This window comes from Ylistrum balloti, unplaced genomic scaffold, assembly GCF_031769215.1.
Source record: "Ylistrum balloti isolate Yb309-2 unplaced genomic scaffold, AGI_CSIRO_Ybal_v1 Utg371286, whole genome shotgun sequence".
NCBI classification, from domain to species: Eukaryota; Metazoa; Mollusca; class Bivalvia; order Pectinida; family Pectinidae; genus Ylistrum; species Ylistrum balloti.
Window position 1 is genome coordinate 71,433 of NW_026782690.1, and position 21,054 is coordinate 92,486.

The 21,054-nt window shown below is 33.0% G+C and overlaps 1 protein-coding gene across 1 annotated transcript in view; it reads left to right on the forward strand.

The window, feature by feature from the left end:
• The window catches only part of LOC132561819 (mucin-2-like), a 40,285-nt gene extending 22,391 nt beyond the window's left edge, over positions 1–17,894 (forward strand). Inside the window, exons 27-50 of the mRNA XM_060226519.1 lie at positions 271–533; positions 1,873–2,023; positions 2,606–2,838; positions 3,265–3,421; positions 4,028–4,153; positions 7,161–7,334; positions 8,622–8,654; positions 9,382–9,559; positions 10,709–10,758; positions 11,365–11,529; positions 11,692–11,832; positions 12,039–12,282; positions 12,469–12,512; positions 13,097–13,178; positions 13,503–13,652; positions 14,273–14,316; positions 14,907–15,074; positions 15,209–15,367; positions 15,714–15,866; positions 16,036–16,226; positions 16,524–16,631; positions 16,915–16,966; positions 17,195–17,494; positions 17,758–17,894. Coding sequence (XP_060082502.1) covers positions 271–533; positions 1,873–2,023; positions 2,606–2,838; positions 3,265–3,421; positions 4,028–4,153; positions 7,161–7,334; positions 8,622–8,654; positions 9,382–9,559; positions 10,709–10,758; positions 11,365–11,529; positions 11,692–11,832; positions 12,039–12,282; positions 12,469–12,512; positions 13,097–13,178; positions 13,503–13,652; positions 14,273–14,316; positions 14,907–15,074; positions 15,209–15,367; positions 15,714–15,866; positions 16,036–16,226; positions 16,524–16,631; positions 16,915–16,966; positions 17,195–17,494; positions 17,758–17,768 — 3,377 coding nt within the window. The 3' untranslated portion in view covers positions 17,769–17,894. The remainder of the gene's footprint in view (positions 1–270; positions 534–1,872; positions 2,024–2,605; positions 2,839–3,264; positions 3,422–4,027; positions 4,154–7,160; positions 7,335–8,621; positions 8,655–9,381; positions 9,560–10,708; positions 10,759–11,364; positions 11,530–11,691; positions 11,833–12,038; positions 12,283–12,468; positions 12,513–13,096; positions 13,179–13,502; positions 13,653–14,272; positions 14,317–14,906; positions 15,075–15,208; positions 15,368–15,713; positions 15,867–16,035; positions 16,227–16,523; positions 16,632–16,914; positions 16,967–17,194; positions 17,495–17,757) is intronic.
• The last annotated feature ends 3,160 nt before the right edge of the window (positions 17,895–21,054 follow it).

Consider the following 21,054-nt stretch of genomic DNA (forward strand, 5'->3'; position numbering starts at 1 on the left):
GCATTGTTAACAAAATTGCGGATCTTGAGGAGCAGACGTCTTTGAACTTTAATTCAATAGCGAATGTCTCCACAAATAAACCTTGTGCAATGTCCACGTGTGCTCAGATCATCTAAACTAATCAAGATGTACTCCGAACAGTTGTTGGTAATCACATTGTTTTAAGTGCGATATTGAGTCTTCTCTACATATGAATTGTGTCATTATTGATATATCTGTATGTTCACCTTAAGTTCATGTAATACCATCGCAATAATTATTCTTTTTCAGCATGTGCTCATACTACTATCGAAATGGAGCAAAATAGTCAGAATATCGAAATCACAGTTTTGAACAAAACAATGAAATACGGTGGAGATGCATTGATAAGTGAATTAGAACTTGATGATAACACGGAGACTGTTATGGCAGCACTAAAAGATACAGAAGCCGCTGATAACCCTGTGTTTAAAGTTTTCTTCGTTACCTATAACACTGATGAAGTAATAGTTGAATTACGGACTAACACCGGAAATACTGTAGGGGAGTCAAAGGTATAATATATACGGTAACCTCACATATACAAGACCATCATTAATTGACCATTGTAGTACTTGAAAATTACCAACTGATAACTCAACTTTATATATAAGGTAGATGAAAGGTAATTTAACGTAGTGTGTATACATTTTTTTTCAGCTTTGAAAAGAGTTTTTCCTTTATTCTTTTATTTCTTAGTTTCATACTGGTAAATGAGTAAAACCGATTGAAAACCTGGATGGTCGCACATGATATCTAAGATATGTATTAAGAACAAAAAATAACACACAAAAAAATGTATAAATTGTATTTGATGAAGTGTATTTGTCTAAGAAATCACCACACATAAGACCTTTCATGACATAAAGTGACTTCATTGACAGCTATTCCGCGCCTCTTTTAGTCATTCAAAATTCATTTATGAGTGGGCCCATCATGCTCCGAAGGGAAATGTATAGTGTCAGGCATTAGATGGAGGGAAACCGATAGCATAAACGTGACAGGTGATTTTATTGCACCATTAGTCAGAGAGAGTACTGTTGGATTATAAAGAGAAGCATTTGGGTCAGTGGAGAGTTGGCATTTTCCGCCGATCCTGATAAAACAAATAAGAGGTGTCGCTGGTGTGTGTGCACCTAGATGAATACTAGAGAAGTACCTGGTCTCGAGACCACAATCAGCGTCGCAGAGTGAATTTTCAATTTTATTTAGATTTTACTTGGAGACCAACTGTCTGATGATCGTCATCAGATTAGGTTAAAATGATCCGAGACACATTTCATAGAAAAAGCTTAACAACAGTAAACACTTTTCATTTACATTGAAATATTTTTTGGCTATATTTTTGTTTCGATATTTTGAATCAACATAGGTTGTAAAGATCTTTATGGGGAGATGTCGGAAATTCCTGGTGGATAAACAAAAAATATATTGTAACAAGGGAAACCAAACTGTTATGCCCGCACCATAGTTTAAAAGAAACTGACTGCTTAAATGACAGCGCGAGTGTTGAGGAATTAGCTTTTGTGAAAAATACGCTGTCTCACATGAAGTGCTATCAAACAAAACAGGCAATGCATGTACGTGCATTCGTGCATGATAAAATGAGCTCATACTGCTTAACCCATGACTCTGACAAACGATTAAAAAACAAGTTTTTGAGACCCAGAAAGTTTGTGACCGAATTTCTAAATGTTGTCATATTAAACAGATTTCGTTTTCAGAATTTAATAGATAGTCTAGCAATTTGTCATTTTCAAATTAGGTTCCTTACAAAAAAGTTAATAGATATGTATGTATCTAAGTGGTTGACGTCTATTGCTCATTCCGATTATTTCCTTTTTCAATTTAAAGGTGCGTCCAGATCAACCGACAGGAACGGTTACGGTGAATTTTAACGGCACAAAAGGTCACGAAATCGTTATTTCGTTGAAAAAGGGCGACGACAAACAAGAGAAAATGAAAATTTCAAAACTGAAGATAGAGGCATGTTTTGAATCAACAGGTCAGAATATTTCTTCTGCTGATACGAATATAGCTATATATATTACCTTCCTACTTGCTAAGCATTTAGCATGACACGTCAATGGGTGATCTTTGTAGCATAGATATAAATTATTATTTCACAATCATCATCGAGATGTAATCATTTGATCTTATTTATATTTTAATATCAATAATATCATCAGCATTCAAACTAGAATGTACGTAACATTTCTTAAACCAACTAAAAATAATAACAAAATCAGCCATACTCTGTTTCTGTCATATTGGGAAGATCCATGTTGGTTCATGTTAAAGAGAAAGCCTTTAAATATGTTAGTTGATCTTTCTCAAAATAAATTGAATTATAGTGGATATGAAGAGATCCAATATATTTCTTTAAAAATCATGATATTTTAAAAAAGGTACTTTGATCGATCCCTCCTTTCCATATTTTGTTTTTTAAGGTAAAAATAGGCATATTTCATATTAGACAGCCTTTATTTCTAAGAGTAGGTTACAGCACATTTCGTTTATTTTATCGATAATTTCCTGATGTAATGACTGAGTGTGACCATGAGAGTGTATTGTATTTTACTTTCAGCATGTATATTAACGATCGTAACAAGCATAAATGCCAAGGAATATGTGTTGCTTACCGATAGCGACGGAGAATATTCGTCACCATTGGCTTCCGGTAACCTAGCAGGAGCTGCACGAAACTCTGACAACCAAGTGGAACTGACACTACACTTCCAGAGCGCAACCTTATATACCTTATCTGTGACTTTTGCTGAACTTAACTATACTGTGATGTATCAGGATAAACCACTCATGGTAAGTATTTGAAAAATTGGATCAGATCCGTTACACCATCATAATATAACCATTTCTAATCCAAAGACTCATACCGTAATGTTCTTTTTTGTGCAGGAGTAGAAGTATAAAATCGTTATCGCGATAAATACATGCGACGATTCCTGAGTTTCTTTAGATGGATTATAAATGTTTTATGCATTTAATCAATCTGTTAGACTATAGTTTAATTTCATAGTTTTACGTCCACCTGTTTAATCAGCGACTACGAAAGTAACAATTTTGAAAATTAATTAAAATTTTGCATTCCTGTTATGATAACTTATCACGTACATTAAATACAAACTATACTTTCAATGTGAAATCATCTTATTAAGAATCATTATATCGTATCTTGATGTTTTAGTTAGTTTATAAGTCATGTTCTACTCCTTTTTTTTTATCCAGACTTCGACGTTTTCATCCGATAACACATCAAATGACATTCACTTTGACGGCAAAATTACAAATATGAACGAATTGGTATTCTTGATATCACCTGCTACTGATGGAAGTGAGCCTATATTCCAAATAACGAAAATAGTTGGTTGCATGGAAAAACAAGGTAAGAGCAAAATAATTGCATTAAGGTCGTGCTTTGAGAATACCGGCTATCCGTTATGCTCACCGACCACAATCTGACAACTAGCTTCATATCTAATATCAAAGTATCAGCAAATGTTATAAGCATTATCATGATTAAAGCAAAGTAATACGTCACTTTCAACATATTACCACCATTACATGGTTAGTTAAGGATATTATCGATTTTTACCGATATACTGGTAATTCCCACATCTCGTGATTAGCTCATGCATTGACTATTTTTGGAAACGGAAAACAACGCGGAATTTCGTAAGAATTAGTTGATCTATTATCGCATATAGCATTTGTTATAATTGAGATTTAAAACAAATCGTTGTTTCATTTTTTGATGAATTATTTAAGAATCAGATGAACATTATTACGAATATTTGAAATATGTAAAGACAATTAACTCCACTTAATACGAACCTCAGTGGCTAATTAATAGAACGTAAACATATTTCCCCAAGGGAAACTGAGATATTTAAGGAAATTGTTATTTTTCACACCATTCCAAATTGTAGTCTATATATTTATTGACTAAGCTGCGCGATACCTAAAGTTGATACTGTTTTATCATCTACAGAGGTAACCACAACCATTGGTACACAGATAACAACACCAGTGACAGGGGAAACAACTGTCACTACATCATCAACAAGACGTTCAGCGCCTACAACGACAACACCGGCCGTAACCACATTTACCACTGGTACTTTCAGTTGATTCATTTACAAAAAAAAAGAGATTCACATAGCAGTAAAATTATTCATAGGAAATTCTATGATATGAACCATATATACATATAGATGAAAGAACTTATTTACTCGCTAAGCATTAAATAAGATGCAAAAAAGGCAAAAAGCGAAAAGACGTAATTATTTCTAAAAATATATGCATATAGATGTTTTTTTTCAGTCTCATCTATGTTGGGCATTAATTGAAAAGAATATTTACTTTTAAAACAGGCACTCTATCCACCAGTCCACCAATTACTACACATTTGTAGACTTTGAACATAACCCACTTTCTTTCACTTGTATTAAATCAGAATTTATCTGTATGTAGCTGAAAGAACATATTTACTAGCTGTTAGATGATTCAAAGGAAATACCATTTAATTAACATACATGTAGTTAATAATAACATTGTAACGTGCCTTGCGAAGCATAAGATAAGACAAAATAGCGAAAATACAAGACCGTCAGTAGCCTTGTTTGATACCTAGAAAGATACGTATACAGATTTTTTTTTATCTTATAGCCTAATCTATGTTGGTCATTAATTTAAATTGATGTTTAAATTCTTTTTACATGTACACTTTCTACGAGTTCCTCTATTCAGATACGTAGTTATCCCGTGTCGAAAAAACGCACAAACTTCTTCAACTTAATACATCTACTGCCTATATTTCACTGACATTTTATAGATATGAAACCTTCATCAGTAAACAGTTATTCAAACATTTAAAATGTTGAATGACTCTATTATGTTAATGCATTCTTGAATGTCTCTTCCGCACACTGAAAAATTGAATGTTAATATATATTAATTAATAGAATAATGTTATTAAGGATATATAAAGGAAAGGACGGAGCATGCTTACTTCTATGTCATTAAAATTGACACGGTGTTTGGTAGCTAAAGAAACAAAGGTTTTAACGTTAACCAATTCCTGAGGCCCATCTTCATCCAAAATGTGATCGGCATAATAAAAAGATAGCATGATGCATTATTTGCAATTTGTATAAACATTATAGCATACACTGGGAATTCATGGCACGTTGGCTTTTTTACATGGATATGAACGTATTGACATTTTGTGCAATGTGAAGGAATATATATTAACATTAGCTTAAATTCTGTCGTTAAAAAAACACTAACACGATACACTAACTTGTTCACAAATGTGCGAAATTTTAGGTTATTTTGTAACAATGATTGACTGATATAAAGGGATGGAAAATTGAACGGGAAAGTTAAACAATGACGAATGATGTATGCCAAGTAACACATCGTTTAGAATTATGCTTGGAAAAAGAAATATTGTAAATCTCCTAAATGGTAATGATAAAGAGAAAAAAGTATGAAACCTCAATATTAAATTGATGCCAAGAGTGTGTTTTCCGCATGACCGTTTTGAAACTTCGCATTTACTGGCTTTTACAAACGCCTATATTGTGTAGTGTTGACTAAATTGCTGTAGGTTATTTACAGTATTTACAAAGGTAAAAGTAAGTAGACTAGACAAATACCTATGATAACATCATAATTAACCATATTCAGCAAAAATGCTCCTTTCATGTAATGTTTTTTTCCTGACTTCTTTGCTAAACACTGTTTAAATTTCACAATAAAGATTTTTTTATAAAGTTCTAATTCTAGTTTTCTTCGAAAATAAATATACTAGGCAAATAACTCCTTTATCACATATGACGTTGAATTTGTTCAAGTTTTCGTGTTAGATAAAGGTACAATTTGTCATTAAAGAACGCGATTGTCATACACAATATTCAGATGTTATAAAATTTGCAGGGACCATGTAATTAGCTTTAAAATGCACGAGAAACTCAACACTCAATAGGATATCATTGGAAAATGACATTTGATAATCAAATAAAAGCATTCCATTACAATATTAATAACCCCCCTCCCCTCCCCCCCCAAAAAAAAAAAACAAAAAACAAAACAAAATGCGTACTGTTCTTCGGCTAAGTCGAGATATATAGGAGTCAACTAATAAAAGTCGATAGGGGTCAAACATACGTTTTACAAAGGAGAAATAATAACCTTTAAACTAATTGAATTTCATAATTGTCAATGTTTCAATATTTTCTAAAGAACTTGAAATGCACAAAATGTCTGGTTCGTGACACCTTCTCAATGAATAAAAACATCCTTTGGCAAAGCCTCCTCATGGCTTCAAGTCAACTAGTGGTAGGTATCACTAGTGGACTAAACCCAAAATTCAATCAGTTGGATAATTTGAATGCAAAGAAATTGCAAAAGACCCGTCAAGTGTACATATTCTGAAGCTTGTCACTTTTCGAGGGTGTTGGTAACGGTTACGTCTTACCTAAGGAATTTGGGGCCATAAGTATTGTGTGCCTCCTGTAATACTACATGTTCTACAAAGATTTCTTTCATCGCTGTATATGCTTTTTTCGGGCTGTATGGCGTTTTATTTTTCCCCGACATGCATGATTCAGAATTCGAGCTACAATCTGTTTGTTTTGTTTCAAATGTTGCAGACGAAAATCATATTTCAGTTTTTGCATAGAAAGACAAAAACTCGAGGTATTAGCATGCGTAATTATATTTCGTATAAATCAGTAATTACGATAACAGTAGATTCGTTCATCATTGAAATATGATTGAAAGTAAATGATAGTTCACCTGTGTTTAAGACAATGAATTTGCCAAGTTGACCGCAGAGAGAATCAACATTTCTAAACGCACCACAAAGCAAAGTATTCATAATGTTTATGTCATCAAAAACAATTTTAGAATTTGATTTGCGCAAAGAAAACAAAGCAACATGTACTACGGTGCCGGTCAAAACCGAAGTGGCCAGAACTGGTGTAGTATTGTGATAATTATTGTAATAGGCTATCTAGCAGTATCCGATTAAAAATCTAAGAAAACTGGTTATCAAAACAAGACCATAAGTAATATAACTATAACAACAATTGATGTTTTAATGTCTCATCTTGTTCCAGGAACGATAACACAACCAACGACCACAGCCACCCCGTCTACATCTTTATTGACTACAACAGCGGGAACATCTACTACCGGAACAGTGTCAACTACTGTGTCTTTGACTACAAAAACTTCCATGTTAACATCATCAGTAATAACGACACTAACACCAACAATAATGACCAGCACTGGTATACGATTCTGTACATTATGGCTTACTGTAATTTTTAACTGTTTTTACTGTGTTCCTGAATTGTACATATTCTCTAATATTGCACTTTGTTTTATCACTGACGATTCGCCTCACGAAACGCTCTTTATCTAACTTTCGTTTTGTTATTCTGAACTTAATGTTTGATATACAGTTTCGTTTGGTTTGTTTTATTTCTTGTACTTTCCTAGATTTACGTAATATTATTTTACTATCACTTGACCTATTTTTGTATTATTTCAATCGTTGATTTTTGTTTGTGGATGATTTTGTGTATGTGAATACTTATCAATTTTGTAATGTCGTCGTTCAGTATAAGCTGCTTTTCTTTGTCATATTTCACCATTCTAGCAATTTAATGTTAAGGAAAAGACTCCCATGTTACCATATATTGTTTCTGTAATTATATCAATATACAAATGAATCTTTTTGTTTTAAGGACTGTAAATTTAATTTTCGTTGCTATATATAATTGTGATATATGAAGTAGCTAGACGTCGTCAAGAGCCATTTTAACTGCTGCCTTCTTGTGATAATGTCTCGTATTTTATTAAATGTACTGATGTCTTGTAAAAATGTTGTTGCATGTTTAAAAGAGCTGATGTAGATTTGTTCTGTTCTAGTTTTGTTTTTTGCTTGTATGTCTTATGTTGTGTATGTGCTTTATGATTGTTTTACGTTTATTTGAGAACTGAACTCGTCTGTAATCTTTCGTTTTGTTCAAATGTTGCAGTTCTATGTTGATAATGCTATTTTCTATCTTTAAAATTGTTATTTATGATTGTCGGCATCTACAATTGAATATTTTATTTTGTTTTAGTTGATTGGTGGAATGATGATTATGCGATACTTGTTTATAGTCAAAAGTTCTTTTGTTTACCTTTATTTACAACGGGAGTAATATCATCTATGTTTTATATTCGATTATTTGTAGCGCGGAAGTATCATAATCGGTAAAATGTCGCGATTTGCCACGCTTAAGTTTGTTGCTTTGAGAGCGTTATCCGGAACTAATCGGTGTTAAACTTATCCGTGCTCATGAATGTCTCAACCCGCGCACAGCATTTCTTGATATATCAACGAACCTCAAACATAACAAAGTATAAATCACCTATCATAAGCAAATATATAACATACAACACATAAACATCATATGATTCACTCATTTTATTCAATGTATCGTTTGTGTATATTTTTGTTGTATTCATGTCTTACTCAAAGTGCAATTTTCTGTGATCTGATTTGTGTCTACTTTTATGTTTAATAGCCTCAACAACTACAGTCGCAACTACAACTGAAGGTAAGAAAGATAAAAGAAAGTTATCTTCATATTATTGTATCCTATGGACTGTTTTGTACTTTCTAATCATAAGCTAATAGATTTGTGCAGATGAGTTTAATACATTAAAAAAAATCTGTCCAGATGAATCATGAATCGTTTAATATCTTTAATCCAGACCACAGAAATCTGCAAAATATCATAAAAATCACCATTTATGAATAGATGTGTTGCTTGTATTGACGTCTTTAAACACAGTGTCGCTATTCGAATTGACTAATAGCCATCAAAACGTGCGATATACAATGATATCTATAAAATACCTTTTGTTACAGGCCGTTTAAACACATGCCACAGAGAGTTTCCTTTAATACGTTCATTTCAGTATTGTTAAATACAGCGGACTGATAATGTTCCAAATGATAACAGCGGGTGTACATTAGCCTATGCAGTATTTGATTAATACCCTAGACTTAGCTCTATACATACAATATTCTAAATAATAGCTAACATTTCAAAAAAAACGTCCGATACAAGCTTACGAGCAAATGGTTGTATGTCTTCGCGAATTATGTTAATGCAGTTGAACAAATTAAACAATATGATTCAAAAAGTATCCTTTAAGCATCAGTGACAAATTTAAACGCGTCCCTCCTGTGTCACTTAATACCGTTTACAAATAATATAATTCATTAACTTTTATTAATTTGTTAGTAATACATAACGCTTAGATGCTTTCTTTTCTTAGGTCTGAAGTATTGTCGATTAGACGGATTGTCATTGCAAGCTCACCTAGGATATCAGAACTTTGTTTCGGATAACGATGCTAAATTTGGATACATTATAAAGGATGGTGTTCAAGAAACTGTGTCTGTAGGTGATACCATTATGGAAGGAGAAGTTGTTCATTTCTACTGCCTTAACTGGTAATTAACTGATATATTTACATTGTTATTATTATTGTTTTCTTTATTACATATGTTTGCTGTTATTTGCTATGAATTGTACTGATGAACTAAACAAATAGCAACGTCGTCCTATTTCAAACGCAATTATAAAACAACGTATTTCTAAGACTGTACAAAAGATACACAAGTGAATAACACATTCTAATATGAACGTTAGATACAGTAGAGCCAAACAATGATTTAAACTGTATCATATAGCTATTTCGTCCTTTAAGTTTTCGTCAAGGAATTTAAATACTTAGAGAAAAGCCAAAATCTAGACAGGGATGTTCACTAGCCCCGTAATTAGATGAATTTCGTAATTTCTATATATATCAGTTTACTAGCACACATGAGTGTTATATTTGAATTACATGTATATCAAGATAAGCGATAAAATATGTCAGGAGGTTTGTTGGCGATAAGAATGACCCACTTGCATTTCAACCGGTCAAATTGATATAAGAATTCCCCTACTAGACCAGAGAAAAAATTAGGCTCACCCGTCCGACTGCGTTGGTTTTCGGTTAGTGCTTACGAGAGCAAAATGTTTTTTTTTTTCTCATATTTGATATTAAATAAGCAGGTAAGATTATGGTGTGTTATAAATATTAAAGCTTATTTGCTGATAATGTCATTCTCGTCTTGAAATTAGTTCGATGTATTTACTTGAAGATTATGGGAAGTTTTAGGGTCGTCATGGTTTTTTTTATCTTTATTTGTGCGATATGAAGTTTGGCGTGTTTGCTGTCCGTAAGTGTGTCTTCAGGTTACATAGTTGTACTCTTTGCTCTCATTTGAGCAACAGATGCTTACTCTTGCGGAAAACCCGGTAATATTCTAATTGTACTTTTTACTGGAGTCTTAGTATTAATATTTCTTTTGTTTATATTCTACCGCAGTTTTATTGAGTCTGAGGTTTGATTATGATTATGATGACATGATGATATTTACATGTTGCTTTTTGTAAGAAAATGTTACTAGTATGCTAATCAGTATGGTCACAGTATGTGAAAAAGGCTTTCATTCCGATATTATTGACAGCTTCATTCACATCCCATTATCGAAATATTAATGGAAAAATAACAGATACAGCATTGCATACTACTTATTTACTGTTTATTTTAGCACATGTGCAGTTGATCAATGGGAATGCTCCCCTAAAACTGAGCCATGTTGTAAGTACGATCAAATCATGTCATAATACATTCTATGTGATTAAGTACAGTTCCCCTGTGTTTGACTACGGTCATGTTTAATACAATTGCATAACCCCATTCGGGACAGAATACACAATATTAAAAAATGAACAATTTACTTAAGTTTTCCATTTCCCATCATGTTAAAATGTTAATTATACGAAATGAGTAATCGTATAATTTCCTACAACGGAATCTATTCATACAACATTCAATTATATATATATATATATATATAATGTATATATTGGACCGGTTTAATTGAAATCAGGCAGTCTACTCGGAAATGTTGCGGTCGGTCTTGGCATCAAATTATCGGTTTTGTTGATATTTTCCCATATAAATCTAATTTAGACTATTAGCATTACATTATAATATGCTAAAATAAAACCATTCATATCAATACCGAAAACAGACTTCATTGTGATAATAGCCATGCAGAAGAAATAACGTGACCAAAGAAGTGAAAATCTGATTAAAGTAATGTGATATGGTCATTATACTTATTACTATACGTTTTACACCCTTATTATATCAGACTGATCCACTGAAACTGATATTTCCTATTTCAACCTTTGATTGCAGCGTGTTCGTACTATTCCTGGACAGAATGGTCACAGTGTGACAAAGAGTGTGACACTGGAATTCGCAATAGAACAAGACAACTGATTCCTGGACAGTATGACGAAACCTGTGACGAGGAGGTACCACAAACTGAAGAGTGTTACAACACACCATGTGTATCTACAAGTAAGTGGTATCTGTCAAAATGAATGTGAAAGAAAAAATAGTCAAACAATTTAGCGATCTTGAAACGAACTGTTACAATATAAGGGTAATGCCGCAAAGAAATGTTTTAAAAAAAATCGAAGGTATATGTTAAGTCTTGAATTGTATCTTTCGTTGTATCAGCGACGGAACCGGCCTGGAGCCCTTGGAGTATTTGCAACGCTGGTAATTGTACAATGGGCACGCAGACTCGAACACGATGTGAATATCCCGATGAAAGATGTAAAGAGGAAAAAACATGCAGCTTAAACAATACCAACTGCGGTAAGTTTGCATTTATCGATATATATATATAATCAATATCAAATTCCATCACCTGAATAGTTTACTGAATACACAAGTATGCCTGTGTATATCATTTTTGCAAACATATATAATATATATATTTCATGAAAGAATACTTTGAATGAGTTAGGTATTGTCGTTAATCGATATCATGATATTATGTGTCATGTGATATACATTGACAGATTGTGTGGATGGAAAAGAATTGAAACCATTCTGTGATAACGCTTGTAACAGCACATGCAAAGCATACAGAAGCAATCAATGCGAGGAGAGTGAATATTGTGGCATGACTTGCGTATGCAAAGAAGGGACTACTGAACACAATGGTCAGTGTATAGAATTCAAAAATTGTCCGTGTTTTGATGACGATGGAACACCAATGATACAGAACACTACAAAAATATACAAAGATACCTGCGAAGAATGGTATGTTTACAAAACATGGAGTGATAATCGCGTTAAACAGATTGTTAGAAATATGTGACATATATTATTTTGTATAATTTAAATTTTGCATTCATGAATACGATTACATTTACATCTTGAAATTCAAAACACAATAACTTCGTCATCTTTTAATTATATGTCGTTATCATAATTATTCTTTTTCAGTACCTGCACAGAGAATGGAATGGATTGTAAAACTCAGGAAAATTGTAAGTTATGACCACTCAAGGATTCATTAGTAAAGAAGAGTTAGTTAATAGATATTATAGGCTTTAGTATTTAACATATTTTTAATTTTGTGTGTTTTATTAAGCTATTTGAAAACAAACTCAAGTTAGTACGTATTTTATCACGTGACGACACCACTTACACAGCACCAGACATGACATGAAGAATAATTATATAGTCGCTGCTAAAATCTTCACCAAGGCCAGCACTTATTGCGTTTTCCAGTCGTTAGGTTTATTTATTCATTCATTACTTCTAATTAGAATTTTATAGATATATAAGGTTACCATTTTGTTTCTCCGCGTAAGTATAGTCTTATTCTGTTTTGCAACATGTCAACTGAATTATAATCTAAACTAATACAATAAAACTAGGACAGTTTGTAAGGATAAAATATTAATATTCTATTTTTGTTCAGAGAAATGCATCCTTGGTCATTACTAAATTAATAAGGTTACGCGATTGATTATGATATCTATCATTAAGGAAATGAGTTCAGTCAACGTGACACTTACTTAATCAACGTTTGGACTACAAGTCTCTTAATCATATTGGAATATTGCAGGCTGCGTGCATAATCCCTGGTCGTCATGGTCTGTGTGTTTTAATGACAAAATGTGTGGATATGGAAAAAGAAAACGTGTCAGGTATGTCACCCAATACATCGCTTATTTGGTAAATTACTAACATAAAAGTGAAACTTAAGGGAACAAACCACAATTCTAAATCCGTGAACGGGAAAGTCTTTTTTCATTTAATTAAACTAGCATACGTTATTTCTAATGTCTATAACTTGTATCCAACTATTTATTTGAAAGAGAGTTGTATGCACCCTAATGGTGACGCATGGAAGATACACCATGTTTAAAGCGTTGAATATATAATTCTTTTCAATGCATCACAAAATACAGCTATTACATTTTTTCTTGCATATTTATGACCCAAACTCATCTATGTCATTATATTCAAAGTGATAAGCTGTACGGTGGACCTGAATGTAAACAGGAAATACAGACCGAAGACTGTACAATGCCGACACCATGTGGACAATGTGTATATGATGGCAAAATATATAACGATACAGACGTGATTGAAGAAAACAATGAACTTTGTTACAAGAGGTGCGTATTCATTACATATGTTTAGAGCAGCTATTACCTTAGATTTCAACATCGGGAAACGGGGAATTCGGCTTATGAAAAATAAAATTTATCCATTATGAAGCGATACACGCGCCTATAACGTCAAATTTGTTGTTTTTGTACATATTTTTGGCGTCGGAACATTGTTTATTTTGACTATTGTTTATACACATGTTCACGGTTTATTACTTCCGCCGCAAAGAAAAAATGGATTACGAGGAAATTGTAATCAAACATACATGTATTATATATGACACCTGCTTTTGCGCCTTTCTGCTAATTCTTGTTTGCAATAAATGATTCTATAGTGTTATAATATAAATTTTAACAACTGATCTTAGTTATTCGTTTTGTTTTAGCTTGTCGAGCGAAAATTATTTATGACACAACTATTTTCATTCAACATTTATCAGATAACACTTTTAATAGTGATGTTCATAGCATATTCACCAGTGAAACACTGGATAATGGATTATAATCAATGACAGGCGGATGCGTTATAGTCATAAGGCTAACGTTAAGCTTACCAGTCAAGCAGCCGCTTCTGCGACATGCCATTTTTGTAATTGAATTTCAATATTTGTTCGTTTTTGTTTCAGATTATGTAACAATGGATCTATACAAAAGGTCGACATAGATGGAAGTAAGTGGGGCTTTAACATTAAACACGTTCTGTTATCTAATTTAACACAGTTTAAAATTAATATAGTGTCAGTCATATACACCCATTATTTTCCTATTTTTTTTATCATTTTGGTATTAAAAGCAGGTGCGTTAAACAAAACTCATCCGATAGAGAGTCCAAATTTGACTGCGCGTTTTAAGAAACAGTTTCAAAAATGATTAAGTGTGTTATTGCAAAGTGCATACGTGTGTAAATGAAAGCAAACATGACATGATTTTTGTTTTTTCCTTACCCGCTTGCATACATATCAAAATGCTAAGTATATCATAAACCGAATACGAAATAGCAACAAACGTGTATGCCAATATATGTATGAAGTTCACATGATAATTTTCAAACGTTTGAAATAGTCCAATCCGCAGACCCATTATAACGTTGTTTCCTCAGTATCGTTTCATAGTTTCTATGGGAATATGCCAATCACAACAAAGTAATTCCAGATTCAAAAACAATTAGAGAAGAAACGCCGTAAAAGTACATATTGGATGAATTTAAAATGCCCAAAAGCATATGTACACCCTTATGATTCTCTTTATTTCATTACAAAGCTGATGGCGGTTTTGATGAGTGGACTCAGTGGGGTTCATGTTCAGCTACACCGATGATTTGCAGTGGAACAAGAGAGCGGAGTAGACAGTGTAACAACCCTAAACCATCATGTGGCAAATTGTGTGAAGGACCGTATACTGAAACGCAAGAATGCGAGTCAAACTACTGTAAGTAATACACTGTATCATGCATATAGGTATTGTCATGTTTGTTTGAATTCTGTCATGTTTTCATTAAATTGTATATATGTTATGTATGTATGTATATAAGGACGGAGTGCATTATACTTCTGCTTCACTAGGTTGTGAAATTACTCAGTGGTCACCATGGACGAACTGCTCTGCGGAATGCAACAGTGGATTCAGGAACCGCACGCGTTCTCTAGTAAAGCCCGATGACGCAGAGTATTGTTCTAAGCCACTGACACAGACGGAAGCGTGTAATATTCAAAGCTGCGAAAGTAAGTATTATTACAAACCAAATCACATAATTTAAACAAAATAGCCTAATGTCATCTGTATAATGGTATATATCTCCATTTATCATAGGCTAGCATGCCATTAATGTAATGAACGTTTTTGAAAAGTAATTTAATGAGTGTACATGTACAAAGATATGTTCGTGGTCACAAAATATCATAACGCGTCAACGGTTTTTACTTCAATTGTTATTGGTATAAGAATCATATTTGACATACATTTCTGATCAATGCATCGATAGATACTATCAGCAATGGACAACATTTGATTTGTTGATTTGACATGAAATGTAGAGTGAAATACTAATGTTTATTTTCCTGTTTTTAGCTAATTGTACGGTTTCTGAATGGAACGACTGGTCATCATGCAGTGTGACATGTGGATCAGGAACCAAATCCAGGACTCGAGAAATCATAAGTGATACAGATGTTGATTGTCCAAAGCTGAATGAGACAGACGACTGTTATCTGGAAGATTGTAGTAAGTTATTTTGAGTTCACGTAAACCATCTTCAGCCAATAACTCTGCGGACCCATCAGGACAAAACGCAAATGCATAATGTTACTTAATATCAAATATGTTCACAATATCCGAAATTTTGCAAGGAAACTCCGTTTATATTTTTTTCAAATGTTTCTATTTTACGCAGAATGTGATACCAATGAATACTTTACCAATACATCTGGCTGTGAAAAAACATGTGACAACAGATTCGAAAAAATTCAATGTGATGGTCCTCCCGCTTGTGAGTGCAAGCCTAATTACGTACGAAAGGACGGGAAATGTGTACATAAAGATGAATGCGATTATTGTGTATTTGCGGACGGCACTAAAGTAAAGGTATGCACTTGCAATGAAGGTTGTACTGATTATTGGAAATAATTCATGTTGTTTACATATTTCCCTGTTTCGTGTTTACCAATAATGATATCGAAATTGCTATGAGTTCGATATATATTAAGTGACAATCAACAAGAACATTTCGGTTACATGGCAACTTTGTTTAACATATCAACTTGATTCGTAGTTTGTTATTAGGTAGATGCATTGTGTAATTCGATTTGAGACGCACTTTAATTTACCCTTAATTTAGTATTCCATATCAAGGATATTATTTTCGTTCTTTATAATGAACAGGAAGGAGAAGAATTTGAGAATCCATTAAACAAATGCGAAAGATGCATATGCGAGAAAGGAGAAGCAATATGTAGCAGCAAATGTAATGAACCATCTGAGTGTATGGAGGTGAGATTCAAAACATTTTGCTTATCTGCTAGTTGCCTTATGCATATTATTTTTTTTCAGTTTATGAAGCTTAATATTTCTCAGGATTTTAATATATAGTAAAGTTGATGGTAAACGGTACCTGCATTCATAAAATGTCTGACCAACTAAACCTCAAACGCGCATGATCGATAATGATGATCCGTCGAAAGATAGCTATAATCAATCTTGTACGTATATTTTGATTCCGTGAAAAACCCATATCTGTTCTATTATGTTCATTATCACAACAATTTGTTTATAGGGTGAGATTAAAGTGCTGGATGAAGATGGTTGCTGCCATGTATGCAAGAAAGGTAACCCTTTTGGAAACAAAATCATTAGAATTGAGCAGTATGTTGGTAGAATACGATAAAGCAACATACATTGCATGTTTGCAATTGAGAAAGAAAGTCTTAAACTTGCTCTTAAACATTATATCATTTGTTTTCGGGTCATGCTAGCACTTTTAGAGTAAAGCAACATTTTGAAGGACAATCGAATTTAATATAGAGTAAATGACATTCCGTCTGTGTTTCTTTCAGATACCTGCCGTTTCCATTCAAAAACAGAAGTTGTGAAGGATTTCAGTCACCCGCCATATAGAAATTGTACAACGGGAACGAAAATAACTTATAATTATTGCTCGGGCGGATGTGGTGACAGCAGCCACTTCCCTAACGGTTTTGGAGTGAATGAATGTAAATGCTGTACATCTGAAAAGGTTCGACAGAGATTGATCAATATAACATGCAAAAGGCTTAATTCTGATTACGAGGATATCGCCACAACTATGACAATAAGTGAGCCCACATCATGCCATTGTAACGTATCACCGTGTCAACGTAAGTATCCTATATCATTATTCCATTAATAGATTGATCTATGTTCAGCTGAAAGTACCAATTTTTTTCCAAGTAACTTACATTTCCATTGTTCATAAACTGATTGGCCTCACGCTTTAATTGCCCCCAATGAAATGCAACGAGCATTCTTTTTTATAAAACAAATTGTCTTTACTCCTTGAACTATATGAAAATATGAAAATTTGCTCTCGCCATACTCACGAAAAGCACTTTGCTGTAATAATTGTTTTTTTTTTTTTCAGCCCCTTCCTAATCACAAGACCGGTGTCGTAAGAGAGATAAATGACAGATATTGAAACAATAGGGTTAAAAAAATTCAGTTGAAATTGATTGATCTAATTTATAGAATAATAAACAAATAAAGCGCATTCAACAATCACGTGTTCTCCTTTTTATCAATGAAAAATTCACATGAATTTCATGATTCTTAAAAGATACACTATACTTACGATATACCATCAGTGAGACAGCATCGGTTAACTATTCACCTGGTCTGCATCACACATTGGAATCTAGTGGCAAACAAAAGCACCAAATAGGCCAATGACGAATGTTATTTGTTGAATTAATTATTGATGAGCAGTTCCATATTTTCTTCAATAGAAAAAGTATCTTTCTGTATAAGTTATTCGAAAATGACACAGGAAAACGTTATTACAAAGAAGATAATGAAAGCGAATGAAAGATGCATAGCCAATAAACTATTATACACAAGTAGAAAACACTCCTGGGACTAGCAGGATAAGAAAAAGTAATATTTTACGTTGAAAAATTGGTGTTAATAAGTTGTTGGCTACTTTTCTTTTCATTCTACTTCCTTGCGATAGCCAGGAGATAAGTTGGCGGTGATCATCAACAATTTGAACCAATACAAGGAATAAACAGAGAATACATAAGTGAGCACTAAGTCGAAACCTTTATATCAGATGTGCTATATGCAATGACATTGCTATAGTTTCTCTATTTTCCTATTTTCAAGGGATACCTATACAAAACCATGTGAAACTAGTTATAGTTGGAATAAAGTTGCAGCAAGCTGACGTTTGTGACGAATTAAGAATTAGATGATTGAAATCCGTATCATTTCTAACTTAGCATTAAGTAATACAACAAGACTCGAAGAACCGATAACACCCCACATATATTTAAGTATACTTAACAAGAAAAAAAACCTATGTTATAATTTCCTTGGTGATTTATATTCTCGTCAGAACTATGGACATTTGAAGACAGTATCCTAGGATGAAGGGCCGCCAACAGATGTTGTTAGAGTGCTACATACTGAATTTTCACATTCTAGACACACCTACATGGCGCTTTATCTTGCTCTTAATTTGGATCAAGGAAGTATTACCTGTCCAATCCGGTTTTTTTTTTTTTTTTTTTGTGGAAAAGTACATCATGGAATTATTCATATGAAAGGGGAATTCAGTGAAATGGCCTTGTAAAGTATCCGATCCTTTCTTTTGCCACAAGTGCATAAACAATATGATCTGAAGGTGTAAATGGCATGAACTACCACTCAAACAAAGTAAAAGAAAAATACCGACATACAACATGGTGTGCAATATTAATAGTACAATAAGGCAAACATGACGCGAGTGAGCAATTTATGTGGTGTTTTGGATGGATCGGTAGGAAAAGTTGTATATAAAAGATATCAACATATTTTAAATTAAACCAAAATCATTGAAACCATAACAAAATCTGGTATTAAGGAAGAATTAATACAAAGACTCTTGAAAACATCAGAGTATAAGACAAGTGTTTCAGAAGGTAAATCGTCTTCTGCTCTATCGACACTGTGTGCTCTTCTTCGTCAAGCAAAACAGGCAGGAATTGTCACATTGACAAATTACTCAGGCATGATATCGAGCATCGAGCACAATTCTGAAAGATGCAAATGTCAGGTGTTTGACGGACGATGGATGACGGAATACAAATTGATTTATATTGACTATGATATTATGACACATATAACAAAAACGGACACTGCAATATGTATAATATCATTATAGTTGGATTTTCAGTCATTACTGAAGGCAATATCGCAGGACTTATCAAAATATCAGAAAAAAATTCAAAACGTTCAGTTACAGAAATTCGATTTTGGTATTAAAAAAAGGAGTTCCAAAAAACAAGTCGCTAGTGAAATGTGTGAAAACCATAGCAGAAAGAATTGGTTGCTTTTCAATAACACAAAACTATTTTTTAAATGCTTGAATTTGTTAAATTTCATTAAACTCAAGCATATGAATCATTAGGCGGCACCCAATTGTGAAGTGTTTTTTTAACAAAAAAAAAACCTGCTCTTTGGTATTTTAACACTTTCCTGTTACATTTTCATAACATTAATAATTCATTATACGTATCTCCATTGTAACGTTGAGACAAGGAATTAAGAAGAACGAATTTGTCTGGACAAGTTATCAAAACTTACTGTTCCAGAGACAGAATGAGTTTTTTGGCATAATTGAATAGCCAAATATGTATTACTTCATCAGTTCGATTAACCCTTACTTTGATAACATATAATCGACGAAGAATAACATAAATGATAAAAAAAAACACTTCTCTTCCGTATTCCTTAATTTCGCCTAGCAATTGTTATTAGAAAAGGTAACTGAACATTTTGAGGCGGTTTTAAGGTCGTCACAGTGATCTCTTTGAGGAATAACCTTATTCTTTTAACGACAAGAGACTGCACGTGCTTCATGCTCGTTAGTTTGCCTGTTGGTTCCGTAGTTATATACCATGTTCACATTTAAGAACATGAAATCACATACCTCGATTGACATTGGTTTACTTGACGGTTGTCGTCAATGAACCAGAAGAAGCAGAAAACGCTCACTCTTCTGGAACAACTGGTCATATTCTCTTTTTTCGTATATTTTGCTATATATTACGATTATGTTGACAAATTGATATTTTCATACGTATGTATATATATGTATCAGGAAAAAAATGAAAAAGCAACAACTAAAATTGCTGTGTGATATTTTGAGTTTTACCCTCGCTATCATTGACTTGATTTATCAGGATAATTTTCACATATTGATACTCTGTTGGAATTTGTTCTTTAAAATCGTTGAAAAATTCGTTACACTGTAACTGATCTTAATGTGTGGTATGCTGATCCTTATTCACGTTAAAATCATGCAATAACATATAATACATTATCGTTTGCACTTGAAAATAAAGACATAAAATGTAATGATAACGGGAAAGCCAGTGGGCTTTCTGCGACTTATTTATCAAATAAATTCCAAAAGTATTTAGAATCTTAACTTATCAAATTACAATATTGCAAATGATAGACAATGGTGTTTTATTCCCCGAAGTTCTGTGTAACCTACATATCATGTTTAAATTCAGTCGAATAGACTTTTGGGATTTGACTCAGAATATACACTCGTACTAGACTTTCTTGCAAAATTATCAAAAAATTGACAAGATAGTAACGATATTTACTGAACTGTGACCTAGTATGCCTTCTCTTCCAGATATTGGCATTCGATAATTCCTCAGTCACCTTCAAG